This window comes from Macaca mulatta, chromosome 19 (assembly GCF_049350105.2).
Source record: "Macaca mulatta isolate MMU2019108-1 chromosome 19, T2T-MMU8v2.0, whole genome shotgun sequence".
Classification (NCBI taxonomy): Eukaryota; Metazoa; Chordata; class Mammalia; order Primates; family Cercopithecidae; genus Macaca; species Macaca mulatta.
This window is the reverse complement of record NC_133424.1, coordinates 68199782-68216808: the sequence shown is the minus strand read 5'-3', so window position 1 is coordinate 68216808 and position 17027 is coordinate 68199782. Positions and strand designations below refer to the sequence as shown.

At 44.0% G+C, this 17027-nt stretch overlaps 1 protein-coding gene across 9 annotated transcripts in view; it reads right to left on the bottom strand.

Moving 5' to 3' along the window:
• NLRP4 (NLR family pyrin domain containing 4) overlaps positions 1 to 17027 on the bottom strand; it is a 42613-nt gene that overhangs the window by 21825 nt on the left and 3761 nt on the right. For 6 of the 9 annotated variants that reach the window (XM_077981998.1, XM_077981999.1, XM_077982003.1 and 3 more), the window contains exons 2-3: positions 8238 to 8582; positions 1523 to 3098 (exon numbers count right to left, since the gene is read on the bottom strand). In XM_077981998.1, the coding sequence (XP_077838124.1) occupies positions 1523 to 3098; positions 8238 to 8582 (1921 nt within the window). Of the gene's footprint in view, positions 1 to 1522; positions 3099 to 8237; positions 8583 to 11567; positions 11740 to 17027 lie in introns of all 9 variants that reach the window. The other 3 variants (XM_077982001.1, XM_077982005.1, XM_077982002.1) reach the window with 2 other exon arrangements.

The window sequence follows — 17027 nt, the reverse complement described above, 5'->3', positions numbered from 1 at the left end:
TAAAAGATGAGGCAGCACAGCCCAGCCATTAAGTTGACATCTTCAGCCTAGGCTCAGCCCTAAAACTCTCCACGTCCTAACTATGAGATCCTGGCAGCTCACCTGACCTCCAGTTTCCTCACCTGGAACAGGATAATAGGATCCACCACACGTGATTCTTTTGGGTTTTGAGATGGGGTCTTGCTCTGTTGCCTAGGCTGGGATACACAGTGGCACAATCATGGCTCACTGCAGTCTCTAACTCCAGGGCTCAAGCAAGCAGTCCTCCTACTTCAGCCTCCCTCAAGTAGCTTGTGCTATAGGCATGTGCCATCACACCTGGCTAGTTTAAAAACAAAATTTGTAGAAGTGCGGTCCTACTATTTTTCCCAGGCTGGTCTTAGCCCCCGCTGGCTTCAAGCATCCTCCTGCTCAGCTTCCCAAAGTGTAGGGATTATAGGCATGAGCCATAAGTTAAAATTTGTATGATTTGGCCAGGTGGGGTGGCTCACACTTGTAATCCCAGCACTTTGGGAGGCTGAGGCGGGCGGATCATGAGGTCAGGAGATCGAGACCATCCTGGCTAACACGGTGAAACCCTGTCTCTACTAAAAATACAAAAAATTAGCCGGGTGTGATGGTGGGTGCCTGTAGTTCCAGCTACTCAGGAGACTGAGGCAGGAGAATGGTGTGAACCCAGAAGGCGGAGCTTGCAGTGAGCCGAGATCTCGCCACCGCACTCCAGCCTGGGCAACAGAGCGAGACTCAGTCTCAAAAAAAAAAAAAAAATTGTATTATTTGTGTAGGGTTTTGTTTGTTTGTTTTTTGTTGTTTTTTTGTTTTGTTTTGTTTTAGAGATGGGAGTCTCACTGTCACCCAGCCTGGAGGGCAGTGGTGCGATCTCAGCTCACTGCAACCTCTGCCTCCCAGGCTCAAGTGATTCTCCTGCCTCAGCCTCCCGAGTAGCTGGGATTACAGGTGTGCGCTACCACACCTGGCTAATTTTTGTATTTTTAGTAGAGACGAAGTGTCACCGTGTTGGTCAGGCTGGTCTTGAACTCCTGACCTTAAGTGATCCACCTGCCTCGGCCTCCCCCAGTGGTAGGGTTACAGGCATGAGCCACCACACCCGGGCTGTATGGTTTTTTTTTTTTTTTTTTTTTTTACAGTAAGTTTTCAAAGGTAATTTGCAGCTAAGAGGTCGAGACACATGTGTGTGGTGCTATGGAAATGATATCAATTATAGCACTGATCAGCTAATGCTTGAGAAAGTGCGAAACACTTCACACAGGTCCTCATTCACTCCTCACAATACACGTGTTATTATTCCCACATCTGTAATGGGGCCACTGCAGCCACAGAAGGGCAAGGCTCACAAAGTCATAGAGCCCCTAAAGGGTTGGGCCAAGATGAGAGCTGAGGTTTTGTGATAGAAAAAGGGAGTTTCTAACCATGATCCTATATTAAACACTCCATCAGCAAAACACACTCAGAAATACAGACAGATTCTGAAAAGAGATAACAAGTCATAGGACGGACTCACGTAGAGCTGTGTTCATCCTCTTTCTTAAAGACATTTTGAACGGAGAAAGAGAGTTTCCTCAAACTGGAGCAGTATTTTAAGCAGTAGGCAGAAACCACCAGGTCTGCGTTGTCAATAATATGAAAGTCAGCTTTTTGGAGGAGGTTCACTGCCTGCTTTACAAACGCAGGATCCTGCATCTCGAAGAGACAGTAAAATATCGCCAAGGAATCCACCTGTCCCAGAGGATCGCTATGCTCCCCTAAGCTCTTCAGGCACTGGTGAAGTTGCTGCTTGATCTCTTGGGACAGTTGGAAGCCAAAAAACGCGTCCAGTTTCTGTTGTTCCTGTTTATTTAAAAGGCCAGTTAGAAAACAGCCCAGAAAAATCCAATGTGCTCTCCTTGTTTTTTCGAAATTGGCAACTAGCAATTCCTGTACACTTCTCACAGCTGGGTGAGGATGATCAAGGTGGCTCTTGAGCAAATAGAACAAGGCAGCACAGAACTCCTGGATACACGCGTGGAGGAACACGTAGGAGCTCTCACGCTCCCCGTACTTCAGGAGAACCTTGGTGCCCAGCAGCGCGGGGATGTCAGCCTCAACAACCCCATTTCTCCGGAGGTCGTCTTCACGAAACTCAAACGTGTCCGTCCACATGCCCTCTGCAGCCAGGGAGCACAGGGCCTTCAGCTGGCGCTGGCTTTGCGGAGTCGGACCCTCGGCACCCTCGGGTGTGAACAGGTTAAAGATGAAGCAGGAGTACACAGAGGTGGTGCTCTGGCAGGTCAGGGTCAGGTCTTTCCCTTTCTGCATCTCTTGCTTCAGAGAGGTACAGAGGATCCAGCAGAGGAGCGGGATCTGGCATATGGAAAACAGTTGTTCACTTTCTCTTACAAGACTGAAGGCTTCCATGGCTCTTTTCGGATCTTTAAAGAAACAGCAGAAATACACTAACCGATCACTCTCGTTGAATCCCCGGGGCTGGTAGATTTCTGAGATGGGCACCCGATCCCGGAGCTCCTTCGGGCACACGGGTTGGACGGCCACGAGCAGGGAGGCCTCCGGGAGCATCTTCTTCCTCAGCAAACTGCTCAGAAGCACCTGCACGGGCCGTTTCTCCATCACGTCGTCGCACAGGGCCGAATCGGGTTCGTTCAAGCCGTCCTTCAACTCTTCGAAGCTGTCGATGACAAACAAGAGTCTCTCCGGCTGAGACACGATCTCTGTTACAGGAGCAGCGGGGTCGGGCCACTCTCTGGAAATCAGGTCAGCCAAGCTCGTTGCCGGCAACTCCCTCAGTTCTCTGCAGCAGAAATAGAAAGTGTACAGGAACCTATCCCGAAAGATCTTGTTGTCTGACCAGGCCATCAGCAGCTTCATCAGGAGTGTCGTTTTTCCAATCCCTTGCGGTCCTTGAATGATCACTGTACGTGGCTGTTTCCCAGTTTCCTTGGGAGCAAAAAGGTGGTCCAAATGTTCACATTCTTCTTGCTTGACTTCCTCCTGGAAGTACAGGTGAATCTCAGTGACAGACTTGCTGGACCATAAGCGGCTGAATTTCCGCTTTGCATGAGCTTGATAGGTTTGTGTGTATCCTGAGTCAATGAGGGCAAGAGGAGAAAAAAACCACAAAGTTAAGCATTCCTGTATATATTCTTTGCCCCTGAAAATTTTTTTCTTCTAAGGATGTATCTTTCCAGGGGTCTACACACTGTGGCCCCCAGGCCAAACCTGGTCAGTCTGCTCTTATAAAGTTTCATGAGAACTCACTACGCCATTCACGGGTGTATTGTCTACAGGTGCCTTCGTGATTGAATAGCAGAGCTGAATAGCTGTGAGAGACTGTATGACCCACAAAGGTTAAAATAGAAAACCGTGTGGTCCTCTACACAAAAAGGTTGACAACTTCTTTCAGTACACACACACACACACACACACACACACACGTATTCACTGCTACTATGTAAAGTTTGACAACTTCTACCTTCACAGGTATTCATTGCTACTATGATAGCAAAATAACTGGAAAGTAACTATGAAACCACAAACTATTATACAGATATTATACAAACTATTATACAGATATTATACAAACTATCATACAGATATTAAAAGTATGGAATAATCTCTTCACATGGATAAATAACAGGACAGTGTCTATTCCATTTACTCATTTGGGTCAACAAGGGATTTAGATACAGATATAGGTTTCACATATAGGGACTAGATCTGAAAGTCTCCCTAAGAAGGACCTGATCTAGGTAGTTGCCTCTAGGAGAGAGACAAGGTGCAGTAGATAGGATAGAATGGCACCTCGCATCCATTCCAACTTTATGCCAGTGAGCTTTCTTTTGATGGCAGAATTCTCAAAAGAAAAACCAAGCAAAAAAGTCCAACAACAGGCTGGGTGCGGTGGTTCACACCTGTAACCCCAGCACTTTGGAAGGCTGAGGTGGGTAGATCATGAAGTCAAGAGATCGAGACCATCCTGGCCAACATGGTGAAAACCCATCTCTACTAAAAATACAAAAGTTAGCCGGGCATGGTGGTGGGTGCCTGTAGTCCCAGCTACTTGGGAGGCTGAGGCAGGAGAATCACTTGAACCTGGGAGGCGGAGGTTGCAGTGAGCTGAGATGGCACCGCTGTACTCTAGCCTGGGCAACAGAGCGAGGCTCCGTCTCAAAAAAAAAAAAAAAAGAAAAAAGAAAAAAATCCAGCAACAATAGTGACCAAGCCCTACGCATCCCACAACTCCTTGTAGCTAAGATCAAGGTACAGATTAAGTTCTGCGATTTGCCTTCACTCTCGTGACACTGGAAGGAGAAGGGGAGTGGAGTCTATCTTCTGCCTGTTTTGCTACCAGCTTCCATGAACACACAGACACCAGGCTCTTCTGTAACAGAAGCCTTGTCTCCAATTGCTGTAGTTGGCTGGGCAGTGGCTCACGCCTGCAGTCCCAGCACTTTGGGAGGCTGAGGCAGGTGGATCACTTGAGGTCGGGAGATCGAGACCAGCCTGGCCTACATGGTGAAACCCCATCTCTACTAAAAATACAAAAATTAGCCAGGCGTGGTGGTGCAGGCCTATAATCCCAGCTACTCGAGAGGCCAGGGCAGGAGAATCGCTTGAACCCGGGAGGTGGAGGTTGCAGTGAGAAGAGATTACACCACTGTACTCCAGCCCTGGCAATAGAGCGAGACTGTCTCAAAAACAAAAACCAGTTCCTGTGGTCATTGATTTTAGGCAGCTGCTGCACTGGTGAGCTTCCCAATTTCTGAATCATAGCTGTTGTGGTGTATTTCTAAAGTCACAGTTCTAACAGTGGGCTTCCCATCTCCCTCTTTCCTTGCTGCAGGAGAGGTAGCAGCTCCCTGGTGCTACAGTTCTTAGAGTCATCTCTGGAGCACCAGCCTAGAGCCGGATCCTTTAGCCAGGCTGAAAACTCCCTTACAGTTATCTGTTCCTTAAATAACTAGTATGATGTTTATGTTCTGCAGGTGAGTGGTTGCTGGACTGGAAATGTGGGGGGCAGTTGCAGGCGAGAAATTTTCCCTATGCCCCTGCATGATGGTTATGGATTTGATTGGATGCAGGTGAAAGATATAATCCAATGCCCATAGACTGCTGGGTGTGACTGTAGGTAATGCTACCTTAAGTTATTGGGGAAAACAAGGGATTCCCCCAATTTTTCAGTCCCCTGAAGTTCCTAACTGGTAAAAATGCCGTCTGACATTGGTAGGATCCCATTAGCATCTTAAGCTCAGTAAGTTGTTTACCCATTCCCCAGTGGCTTCCTACTTTCCTGGTCCTCTTAGCCATTCTGGAGATTTCGGTGACATGTTTCATTGCTCATTAAGGGGAATTAAGTGGCTACAACCTCAAACTAACTGTGAAAAGAGATAGAGGTGTAAGTACCTAGTGGAAGATCTATCTTCAGACCTGCTTACGTTTTATTTTAGCAATAGTCTAAAATAGTTCCACGTGCAAAGAATGTTCTTCTTTATATAAATTACTTTTTTGAGACAGGGTCTCACTGTGTTACCCAGGCTGGAGTGCAGTGGTGCGAGACTCTGTATAAAATAATACTAATGAAAAAAAGAGAGTCTAGGCCAGTATGGTGGCTCATGCCTGTAATCCCAGCACTTTGGGAGGCCAAGGCAGGAGGATCACAGCTCACTGCAGCCTCATCCTCCTGGGCTGAAGTGATCCTCCTGCCTCAGCTTCCAGTGTAGCTGAGACTGCAGCATGTGACACCAAAACACTCCAGGAAACATGGGGGAATTTGTTTAAAAATTTGGACTGGGGGGCCGGGCACGGTGGTTCACACCTGTAATCCTAGCACTTTGGGAGGCCAAGGTGGGCGGATCACCTGAGGTCAGCAGTTCAAGACCAGCCTGGCCAACATGGCAAAATCTCGTCTCTACTAAAAATATAAAAAGTAGCTGGGCGTGGTGGCAGGCGGCGCCTATAATCCCAGCTACTCCGGAGGCTGAGGCAGGAGAATCACTCGAACCTGGGGCGTTCAATGAGGTTGCAGTGAGCCAAGATCACACTACTTTACTCCAGGCTGGGTGAAAGAATGAAACTCCGTCTCAAAGGAAAAAAAAAAATTGGACGGGGAAGGGTTTTTTCCAAGTAATGTTCCAAATCAAGAAAATGTGCAAGAAAGGCTAGCATCACCAAAAATGGAAACTCTCAAATTATCTTATTTCAAACCAATTATTTTAATCCTCACTATTAAGGAACTTTCCCCCCAACTACTACCAGAACCAATTCCAATCTCACTGGAATGAGATATTACAGATCCTCAATCTTTTCAATGTCTCATAGTCAAAATCTGGCACTCAAAATTACCGTACATACTAGGAGACTGTATGACCAGATAAAAAGAAACAGTAGAAAGAGACCTGTAAATGTTAAAATCTTCAGGTAGATTTTAAAGTAATTTAAAATGCTCAATAAAATAGAAGATGGAATAAATATTGAGAAAAAACGGAAGTATGTGAAAAGGCAAACTGCATAAATAAAACATGTGAACTAAATTTAAGAAATCAAGGCCAGGCGTGGTGGCTCACGCCTGTAATCCCAGTACTTTGGGAGGCTGAGGTGGGCAGATCACCTGAGGTCAGGAGTTCGAGACCAGCCTGGCCAACATGGGGAAACCCTGTCTCTAATAAAATACAAAGAAATTAGCTGGGCATGGTGGTGGGTGTCTGTAATCCCAGCTACTTAGGAGGCTGAGGCAGGAGAATCACTTGAACCTAGGAGGCGGAGATTGCAGTGAGCCAAGATCACACCACTTCACACCAGCCTGGGCAACAGAGTGATACTCTGTAAAAATAATAATAATAATAATAATAAAGAGTCTAGGCCAGTATGGTGGCTCATGCGTGTAATCCCAGCACTTTGGGAGGCCAAGGCAGGAGGATCATTTGAGCCCAGGAGTTTGAGACCAGCCTGGGCAATATAGTGAGAGTTCATCTCTACAAAATTTTTTATAAAAGTTAGCCAGGTGTGCAATTAGCCAAGCATGGTGGCACACACCTGTAGTCCCAGCTACTTGGGAGGCTGAAGTGGGAGGTCATTTGAGCCCAGGAAGTTGAGGCTGCTGGGAGTCGTGATGATGCCACTGCACTCCACCCTGGGTGACAGAGCCAGACCCTATCTCGAACAAACAAGAAAGTCCAGTAGGTGAAACTGGAGTCCCAGAAGAAGAAACAGAAGAATGGAATACACAGACAATGGCTGAAATTGAGAACTGAAGAAAGTTACTGAATCTCAGTTGCAAGAATATTAAAGAATCCCAGTCGGGATGAAAACAAAACCACATCCAGGCACATCACAGTAAAACACTGAACAACGACAAAGAGAAACAATTCAGCAGTCAAGTCGAAAGAGCTATCTCCTGCCATTGATGTCGCAAATGTGCAAAGTCACGGTTAACACCTTATGCCAGGATAAATATAAATGTGACTCTAAAAGCCACACTGCTTATAGATCATAGCTTTTCTGATGTGAACTTTGGCTAAACGCACGATACAACAGTCAGCCTCAGTTCACTGTGTCCTCTGCCGCAGGTGTTGGCTGCTCTTGCAAATAAGTCAAGTGCATAGTTCCTATGCTACAACTTCACCTCAGAGAGTTTCTGGCTTGGCTGCAAGCTCTCAGCTTAGGGTAAAAAATCACTGGTGACCCAGATAAAGGTACAATACAGGTTAGGACATAATAGCCACGGACATTTTACCCACATATAACCACCAGGTCTAAGAGACCATTTCCTGCCTATAAGGACAATATTTTCAGGCTGGGTGTGGTGGATCATGCCTGTAATCTCAGCACTTTGGGAGGACAAGGTGGGTGTATCACCTGAGGTCGGGAGTTCAAGACCAGCCGGGCTAACATGGTGAAACCCCAGCTCTACTAAAAATACAAAAATTAACCAGGCATGGTGGCAGGTGCCTATAATCCCAGCCACTCAGGAGGCTGAGGCAGGAGAATCGGTTGAACCTGGGAGGTGGAGGTTGCAGTTGCAGCGAGCCAAGATCGCACCACTACACTGCACTCCAGTCTGAGCAACAAAGTGAGACTCCATCTACAAAAAATAAAAAAGGAAAAACTGACTAATATTTTCCCATAGCACATTCTGGTCCTGTTGTAGACAGGCAGAGACCACTGACCAAAATTAGGACATGGTCATTATAAGAAGCCTTGACCCTTTTCCCAGACTCCCTCACCTGTTCTCTCCCTCATGACCTTCATGCAGAGATCTTTTCTATCCATCTTTTGAAAGATTCTTAAGGTTATGTTCCAAGCCTGTTGTTCTTCATAGTGCTTGATCAAGAGGTTTGCAAGTTCCTCCCGGGATGCTTTTTTGACCTCAGTCCAGGGAATCTGCTTGAGTTCAAGATGCAAAGTCATTTGCTTGAGATGTTCCTTAAATTTCCTGAACTCCTCCTTTTTGAGCTCCTCCAGATACCACATAAGACCAAAATCAGAGAAGAAAGAGGCCGCCATCTTGTCCGGAGCAGAGATACCAATCCTCAAAGAGACAGTGACCAGGAACAACAAATAAATAAAACCTGTGGAAAATTCAGGATAGTGCCAAATCATTAAAAATAAATGGATCAAGATTACCGTTTTCTTATACAGTATCTTGCTAGTATTGGGGGCATGGTGATGAAGGCAGAAAGTTATTAGGTTCATTTCACCTTTTCATTGAAATGATCATGCAAAGTCTCAATAATAGATGGGGGAATCAGACACAATCTAGAAGATACGAGAATCCTACAGTCACCTGACATAGTCTCAATATCCAGGCAAATATAGACTTTACATTTTTAGAAATCACACTATAACTACGGGAATTACACTGTAGCTACGGGAATTACACTGTAGCTACGGGAATTACACTGTAACTACGGGAATTACACTGTAGCTACGGGAATTACACTGTAGCTACGGGAATTACACTGTAGCTACGGGAATTACGCTGTAACTACGGGAATTACGCTGTAGCTACGGGAATTACATTTTTACTTTTAAATATAGAAATTACACTGTAAATAGGGAAATTACATTTTTACATTTTAATATAGAAATTACATTGTAAATATAGAAATTACATTTTTCTCAGTAAACAATAGAGAAGGCATGCCCCACAAATGTAGCAAACTGATTTTGACAAAGGAACAATGAAGGAGGATCATCTCTTCCGTAAATGGTGCTGGAACAACTGGAAGTCCCTCCCTAGCTCTCTTTCTCCCCATCTCTTCCTCTATTACATGGGGACACAGAAGGCAGCCGTGTACAATCCAGAAGGAGTCTTCCTCAGGAGCGGACTCTGCTGGACCTTGATTTGAACTTCCAGCCTTCAGAACTAGAGGAAATAAACTTCTGTTGGTAATCCATCCAGTCTGCAGTATTTTGTAGTGACCTAGAGAAATGATCCCTGGAAGTCTAGTCTTATCTACGGTACTTTGTTATGGTCACACTCATGCAAAGGCCTGGAAGTATAACAGATACCCTAGTGGCAATCAATACACCCAGTGTCCAGATCAGATGTTGGTTTCTAAGACCGCTTCCTAACAAAAGAAACCCAGCGCAGGCTGAAAGAGCCTCCAGTAGCTAAAACTGTAACAACTTGAGCAAGAAGAATTCCAAGTAGCTTAGCTGGATGGATTCTTCCCCTTTAAGGAGATGCGGTATAACTCCCCACCTCTCAAGTGTGGTGTATTCATCTGTTCTCATGCTGCTGATAAAGACATAACCCAAGACTCGGTGATTTATAAAGAAAAAAGTAGTTTAATGGACCCATAGTTCCATGTGGCTGGGGAGGCCTCACAATCATGGCGGAAGGCAAAAGGCACATCTTACATGGCGGCAGACAAGAGAGGACCAAAAGACAGGGGTTTCCCCTTGTAAAACCATCAGGTCTCATGAGACTTATTCACTACTATGAGAATGGTATGGGGAAACCACCATGATTCAATGATCTCCCAGTTGGTCCCTCCCACAGCACCTGGGAGTTATGGGAGCTACAATTCAAGATGAGATTTGGGTGGGGACACAGCCATATCATGTGGGTTGTACATAGAGACTTTTTAAACAATATAGTATAGCCAGGCGCGGTGGCTCACTCCTGTAATCCTAGCACTTTGGGAGGCCGAGGCAGGTGGATCTCGAGGTCAGGAGATTGAGACCATCTTGGCCAACATGGCGAAACCCCATCTCTACTAAAACAGAAAAAATTAGCTGGGTGTGGTGGCGGGTGCCTGTAGCCCCAGCTACTCGGGAGGCTGAGGAGGGAGAATGGCATGAACCCGGGAGGCAGAGCTTGCAGTGAGCCAAGATCACGCCACTGCACTCCAGCCTGGGCGACAGAGTGAGACTCCATCTCAAAAAATAAATAAATACATAAAATAAAAAATCAACACATTATCTTACAGATATTTATAGAAACAAGAGCACATTCTTCCAAGCATACATGGAGGATTCATGATAATCAATTGAGCTCTGAGCTGTAAAGCAAATCATAATTCAAAAAGAAAAAGCCAACAGTAGCGAGGTCATTTTTGTCTTAAAGGCAATGAAATTAGAGATCAGTAGTAAAGTCAATAAAAGGCTTAAGTTATACAGTGGAAAATAAAAATAAAACTTTTATTCATGGGTGGCCATTAGGCAGAATGTTGCCCCGAATAAACTAGGTAATTTGGAGAAAATCTTTAAAAAACAATTTAATAGCATCTAAGATCCAGAAATTAGAGAAAAGTAGCCGGGCACCTGTAGTTCCAGCTACTTGGGAGGCTGAGGCACAAGAATCGCTTGAACCTGAGAGGTGGAGGTTGCAGTGAGCTGAGATCACACCACTGCACTCCAGCCTGGACGACAGAACGAGACTGCCTCAAAGAAACAAACAAAAAACCCCCCACAAAAATTAGGGAAAATTATTATTATTATTATTATTATTTTTTTTTTTTTTTGAGATGGAGTCTCACTCTGTCGCCCAGGCTGGAGTGCAGTGGCCGGATCTCAGCTCACTGCAAGCTCCGCCTCCCAGGTTTACGCCATTCTCCTGCCTCAGCCTCCCGAGTAGCTGGGACTACAGGCGCCCGCCACCTCACCAGGCTAATTTTTTGTATTTTTTAGTAGAGACGGGGTTTGACCTGTTAGCCAGGATGGTCTCGATCTCCTGACCTCGTGATCCGCCCGTCTCAGCCTCCCAAAGTGCTGGGATTACAGGCTTGAGCCACCACGCCCGGCCAGGGAAAATTATTAAGCAGTATTCAGAATGAGAATACGATGATGGAAAGGTGACCTTCATGGCTTCTCCTCTGGGTGCTTTTGCCAATAAATCTTAATTGTAGGAACATGTATCTGAGTCCTGAGGCTACCACTGAGCAAGGCCTAAGGCAATGCTTCTCCAAGCAACATCAGCACCAACTGGCAACTTGCTTTGGAAATCCCCAGTTCCTTCCCTAGACATACTAAATGCTGAGGGTAGGGCAGAGCCACTTGTTACACCTTCAGTTGATTCTGACACATGCCCAAGTTTGAAAACCACTGACTTAAAGAATGACTTTGGGCAAGAACATTGCTGGTGCTTTGCTCTGAAACCGTCTTGGAGAAGCAGGCAACTAGAGCTGGGCTTTTCTTGATGTGGAGACAGTGTCAAGATCCGAGTTTAGCCTCTTGCCACAGGCTGAAATATTGATACCTTCTGCTCTGGGAAGAGATCCTCTGAAAGTGAAGGGAAAGACTGCATTCAGATTTGCTACAGATCGAACTTTCAATATTCCCCCAAACACACACACACATGCACACACACGTGCACACACACACACACTCCTCTACCACCACTACCACCACAAAAATCCCCGGGGAATCTTTTCTGCATCCAATGTGTGTTCCCCTGCAAAAGTTACATGCTGAAGTATGAAGTTTTTGAAAATAGCATCCTTGTAGATACAATGAGCCATACTAGAGGTCATCAAGTGCAACTGAACTCTGGGCTTGTTTGGAAATAGCATCCTCGTAGATGTAATTAGCTGTCCTGGAACATGTAAGATGAGGTCATACTAAAGCAGGGTGGGCCCCCAGTCCAATATGATTGGTGACCTCATTGAAGGGGGATAATCTGGCCGGGCGCAGTGGCTCACACCTGTAACCCCAGCACTTTGGGAGGCCGAGGTGGGCGGATCACCTGAGGTCAGGAATTCGAGACCAGCCTGGCCAACATGGTGAAATCTTGTCTCTACTACAAATACAAAAATTAGCCAAGTGGTGGTACGCACCTGTAATCCCAGTTACTCGGGAGGCTGAAGCAGGAGAATCACTTGAACCCAGGAGGTGGAGCTTGCAGTGAGCCGAGATCACGCCACTGTACTCCAGTCTGGGCAATAAAGTGAGACTCCATCTCAAAAAATAAAAATAAAAAAGGGGAAAATCTGGACACATATGAATAGAGGGAAGAGGATATCATGCCACAGGGAAAATGCTACTTACTAACCAAAGCACACGTAAAGCAAGTGGAAGTTAATAGAGAGGAATGAAACTGATTCTCCCTCACAGTCTTCAGAAGGAATTACACCTGCCAACACCTTGATTTTGGACTTATTAGCCTTCAGAACTGTGAGACAGTAAGTTTCTGTTGCATAAGCTGTCTGTTTTGTGGTACATTGTTATGGCAGTCCCAGGAAGCTAATACAATGTGTTAGTATCAGATTTGACAGAGATAATTAGTGGTCTAGAAGACAAGTAAAGAGAAGTCATCCAAGGAGAATTAGAGAAAAAAGACTAAAATCATAAAAGAGGACAAGGGACTGAGGATGAAAAGGGCTAACACTTGTTACTGGCTCCCCAAAAGGAGAAAAGAGACTGTGAACCAGATGTAGTATGTTTTATTAGGTTGATGCAAAAGTAATTGTGGTTTTTGCCAGGAAAAATAATGCAAAAACTGCAATTACTTTTGCACCAACCTAATGTAAGATTGCTACTAGGATGCTTCTTTTTATAACTTTTTTTCAATTGAGACAGTTTCACTCTTGTTGCCCAGGCTGGAATGCAGTGGCACAATCTTAGCTCACTGCAACCTCCACCTCCCAGGTTCAAGTGATTCTCCTGCCTCAGCCTCCCGAGTCGCTGGAATCACAGGTGCCCGCCACCACGCCCAGCTAATTTTTTTGTCTTTTTAGTAGAGACGGGGTTTCACCATGTTGGCCAGGCTGGTCTCGAACGTCTGACCTCAGGTGATCCACCCGCCTCTGCCTCCCAAAGTGCTGGGATTACAGGCGTGAGCTACTGTGCCTGACCTGGATGTTTCTATTAACCAATTTAAAAAAAATCAATCTACTAATTAAGAAGCCCAGTAAAGTCCAAGAGCATCAATAACGAACCCACACCTAGATACATTACAGGGAAACTTAATGACATTAGAACATAAAGAAATTAGACAAAAGGGAAAATTTTGAAAGCATTCCAGAGTGAGGTTAAGGCAAGGGGAGGGCAATAATTTGTTCAAAAGGATGTGCCATTATGTTGACAGCTGACCTATCAGATACTACAGAAAGAAGAAACTAAGGCAGTAAACCATGGAAGGTGCCCAAAACAAATAGCTGCCGATTCAAGTCTAACCAGAATAAAATAATCTTTAAGAAATAAGACCAGGCGCAGTGGCTCACGCCTGTAATCCCAGCACTTTGGGAGGCCGAAGCGGGTGGATCACGAGGTCAGGAGATTGAGACCATCCTGGCTAACACAGTGAAACCTCGTCTCTACTAAAAATATAAAAAATTAGCCAGGCATGGTGGCAGGTGCCTGTAGTCCCAGCTACTCAGGAGGCTGAGGTAGGAGAATCGCTTGAACCCAGGAGGCGTAGGTTGCAGTGAGCCAAGATCACACCACTGCACTCCAGCCTGGGCAACAGTGAGACTCCGTCTCAAAAATAAAGTAAGTAAAAATAGATATTTGCAGATAAATGACAAATTTTCCAACAGAGGACTTACACTCTAGGAAATTCTGAAAATTGACCACTGGAGAGAAGGAAAATTATTCCAGGTGAAAATTAAGAGATGCCACAGTGAATTCGAAGAAAAGTTGCTTTATAGAGTCAGTCTTGTGAGACAGAAAATAGAATTAAAATTTATCACAGCTGGCACATAAATCAAAAAAAAGAGAGAAAAAGGACATCAAGAGATCTAATGTTCTTCTCCGGGAAGATGACAGAAGTAAAACTTTGATATGAAATTCTGATACACCCACTGATAGAATTCTGATATAACCATAAAAAAGTTTGCCTGCCAAAGTAGATAAAGAGGAAAAATGTCAAACTAATCCAAAAAATAACAAAGACAGACAGAAATAGGAACCTACAATATATAGGGGAAATAAAAAAGGGATGGTTGATTTAAACTCTTATTAGTAATTACACAAAATAATTGCCTCAATGGTACAGAGGCAAAGCTGGTGAGACTAAATACAAAAACCAAATACTTGCTCTTTAAAGAGGTAACTAAGAACAAAAAAACAAAAGTTGAAAAACTAAACAACATGCAAATTTGAACCTAAAAAAATCTGGCGTAACTCACCCCAGTTAGAATGGCTATTACTAAAAAAAAATAACAACAACAAATGTTGGCAAGGATGCAGAGAAAAGGCAACTCTTACATTCCACTGGTAGGAATGTAAATTAGCAGAACCACTATGGAAAACGGTATGGCAATTTCTCAAAAAATTAAGAATAGAACTACCATATAACCCAGTAATTCCACGGCTGGGTATATATATCTTTTAAAAGGGAAATTCAGACGTCAAAGAGATATCTGTACTCCCACGTCTATTGCAGCACTTTTTTTTTCTTTTTTTTTTTTTGAGACAGAGTCTCGCTCTGTTACCCAGGCTGGAGTGCAGTGGCTCGATCTCGGCTCACTGCAAGCTCCACCTCCCAGGTTCACGCCATTCTCCTGCCTCAGCCTCCCAAGTAGCTGGGACTACAGACGCCCGCCACCACGCCTGGCTACTTTTTTTTTTTTTTTTTTTTTTGTATTTTTAGTAGAGACAGGGTTTCACCGTGTTAGCCAGGATGGTTTCGATCTCCTGACCTGGTGATCCACCCACCTCGGCCTCCCAAAGTGCTGGGATTACAGGCATGAGCCACCACGCCCGGGCTGCAGCACTATCACTAATAACCAAGATATAGAAGCAGCCTAAGTGCCCGTCAATAAATGAATGCATAAAGAAAAAGTGGTCTATAGACTCAATGGAGTACTAGCCATAAAAAAAAAAATAATGAAATCTTGTCATTTGTGGCAACCTGGATGAACGTGGAGGACATGAGGTAAAATAAGGCAGGCACAGAAAGAAAACTACCATATGATCTCATTTATGTGGGGCATCTAAAAAGAACTTATAGAAGTAGAGAGTAGAATAGCGGTTACTACAGGCTGGGGAAGGGATGGGAGAGTAGGGAGAGACCAGGAGCGACTGGTCAACAGGCACACTGACGGTTAAAAAGAGCAGGTTCTAGCGTTCTCTTACACATGAGGGTAACTAAAGCAAGTAACAGTGTGGTGGATATTTCAAGATAGCTGGAAGATTTTGAGTATCACCACAAAGAAATGATAAATGTCTCAAGAAACGGATATAATCATTATACAATAGATACATCAAAATTGATCATTATACAATGGATACATGTGTCAAAATATCACACCGTACCCCATAAATATGTACAATTATGTGTCAATTTAAAAATTTTTTAAATGGGAAATCTGAACAAAATAGCATGTCATGCATGCATAAGGTATTATAACCAACCTTACTCACCAAACTCTATCCATTCCATTTATTGCATGACTTGAATTAGAGGCAAAAGATATTAAATTATTCCAGGTTTAAAAAAAAAATCTGTTGTAACAATATTAATATCAGAAGAGCAGACCCCAAGCCAAAACATTAGTGATAAATCTATATGCTGCATAACCACAGTGCTCAGATTACCAGGAAGAGAGAACAATTATAACCATACATGCAACAATAACATGGCCTTAAAATATACCAATGGTCAGCAGGGCACGGTGGCTCATGCCTATAATCCCAGCACTTCGAGAGGCCAAGTTGGGCGGATCATGAGGTCAGGAGATCTAGACCAGCCTGGCTAACACAGTGAAACCTCGTCTCTACTAAAAATACCAAAAAAAATAAAAAATAAAAAATAAATTAGCCAGGCGTGGTGGCAGGCACCTGTAACCCCAGCTACTCGGGAGGCTGAGGCAGGAGAATGGTGTGAACCTGGGAGGCGGAGGCTGCAGGGAGCCAAGATCGTGCCACTGCACTCCAGCCCAGAACAGAGCAAGACTCCATCTCAAAATAAATAAATATATACACACACACACACGCTTATATGTATGTATATATGTATGTATATGTGTGTGTACGTGTATATGTGTGTATATGTATATGTATATTTGTATGTATGTATATATGTGTATATGTATATGTGTATATGTGTATATGTGTATATATGTATATGTGCATATGTGTATATGTATATATGTGTATGTGTATATGTGTATATGTATATATGTATGTGTATATGTGTATATATGTACGTGTGTGTATATATGTATATATGTGTGTGTTTGTATATGTATATACATGTATATGTGTATATGTATGTCTATACACACACACACCCCCCCCAATGGTCAGCACCATAAGGAGAATTAGGCAAGTCCCTAATCATAGGATATTTTATAAATTTGTTCTAGTAATTAAATAAACAAGTTAAAAAGAAAATAAAGGGTTTAAAGACAATGGATAAATTTTACCTTGTGGACACAGACCTTTTCATCCAATAAATGGAAAAAACACATTAAGATAGATGAATCATCTACCAATGTCAGCCATACACTGATCCTCAGGGCAAGCTTCAACATATTTCAAATAAGTTACACAGAATATTCTGATCATAGTTTATGTCAGAAATTGACAATGAAATGAAGGACATTCCAAAATTAAGAAACATAACT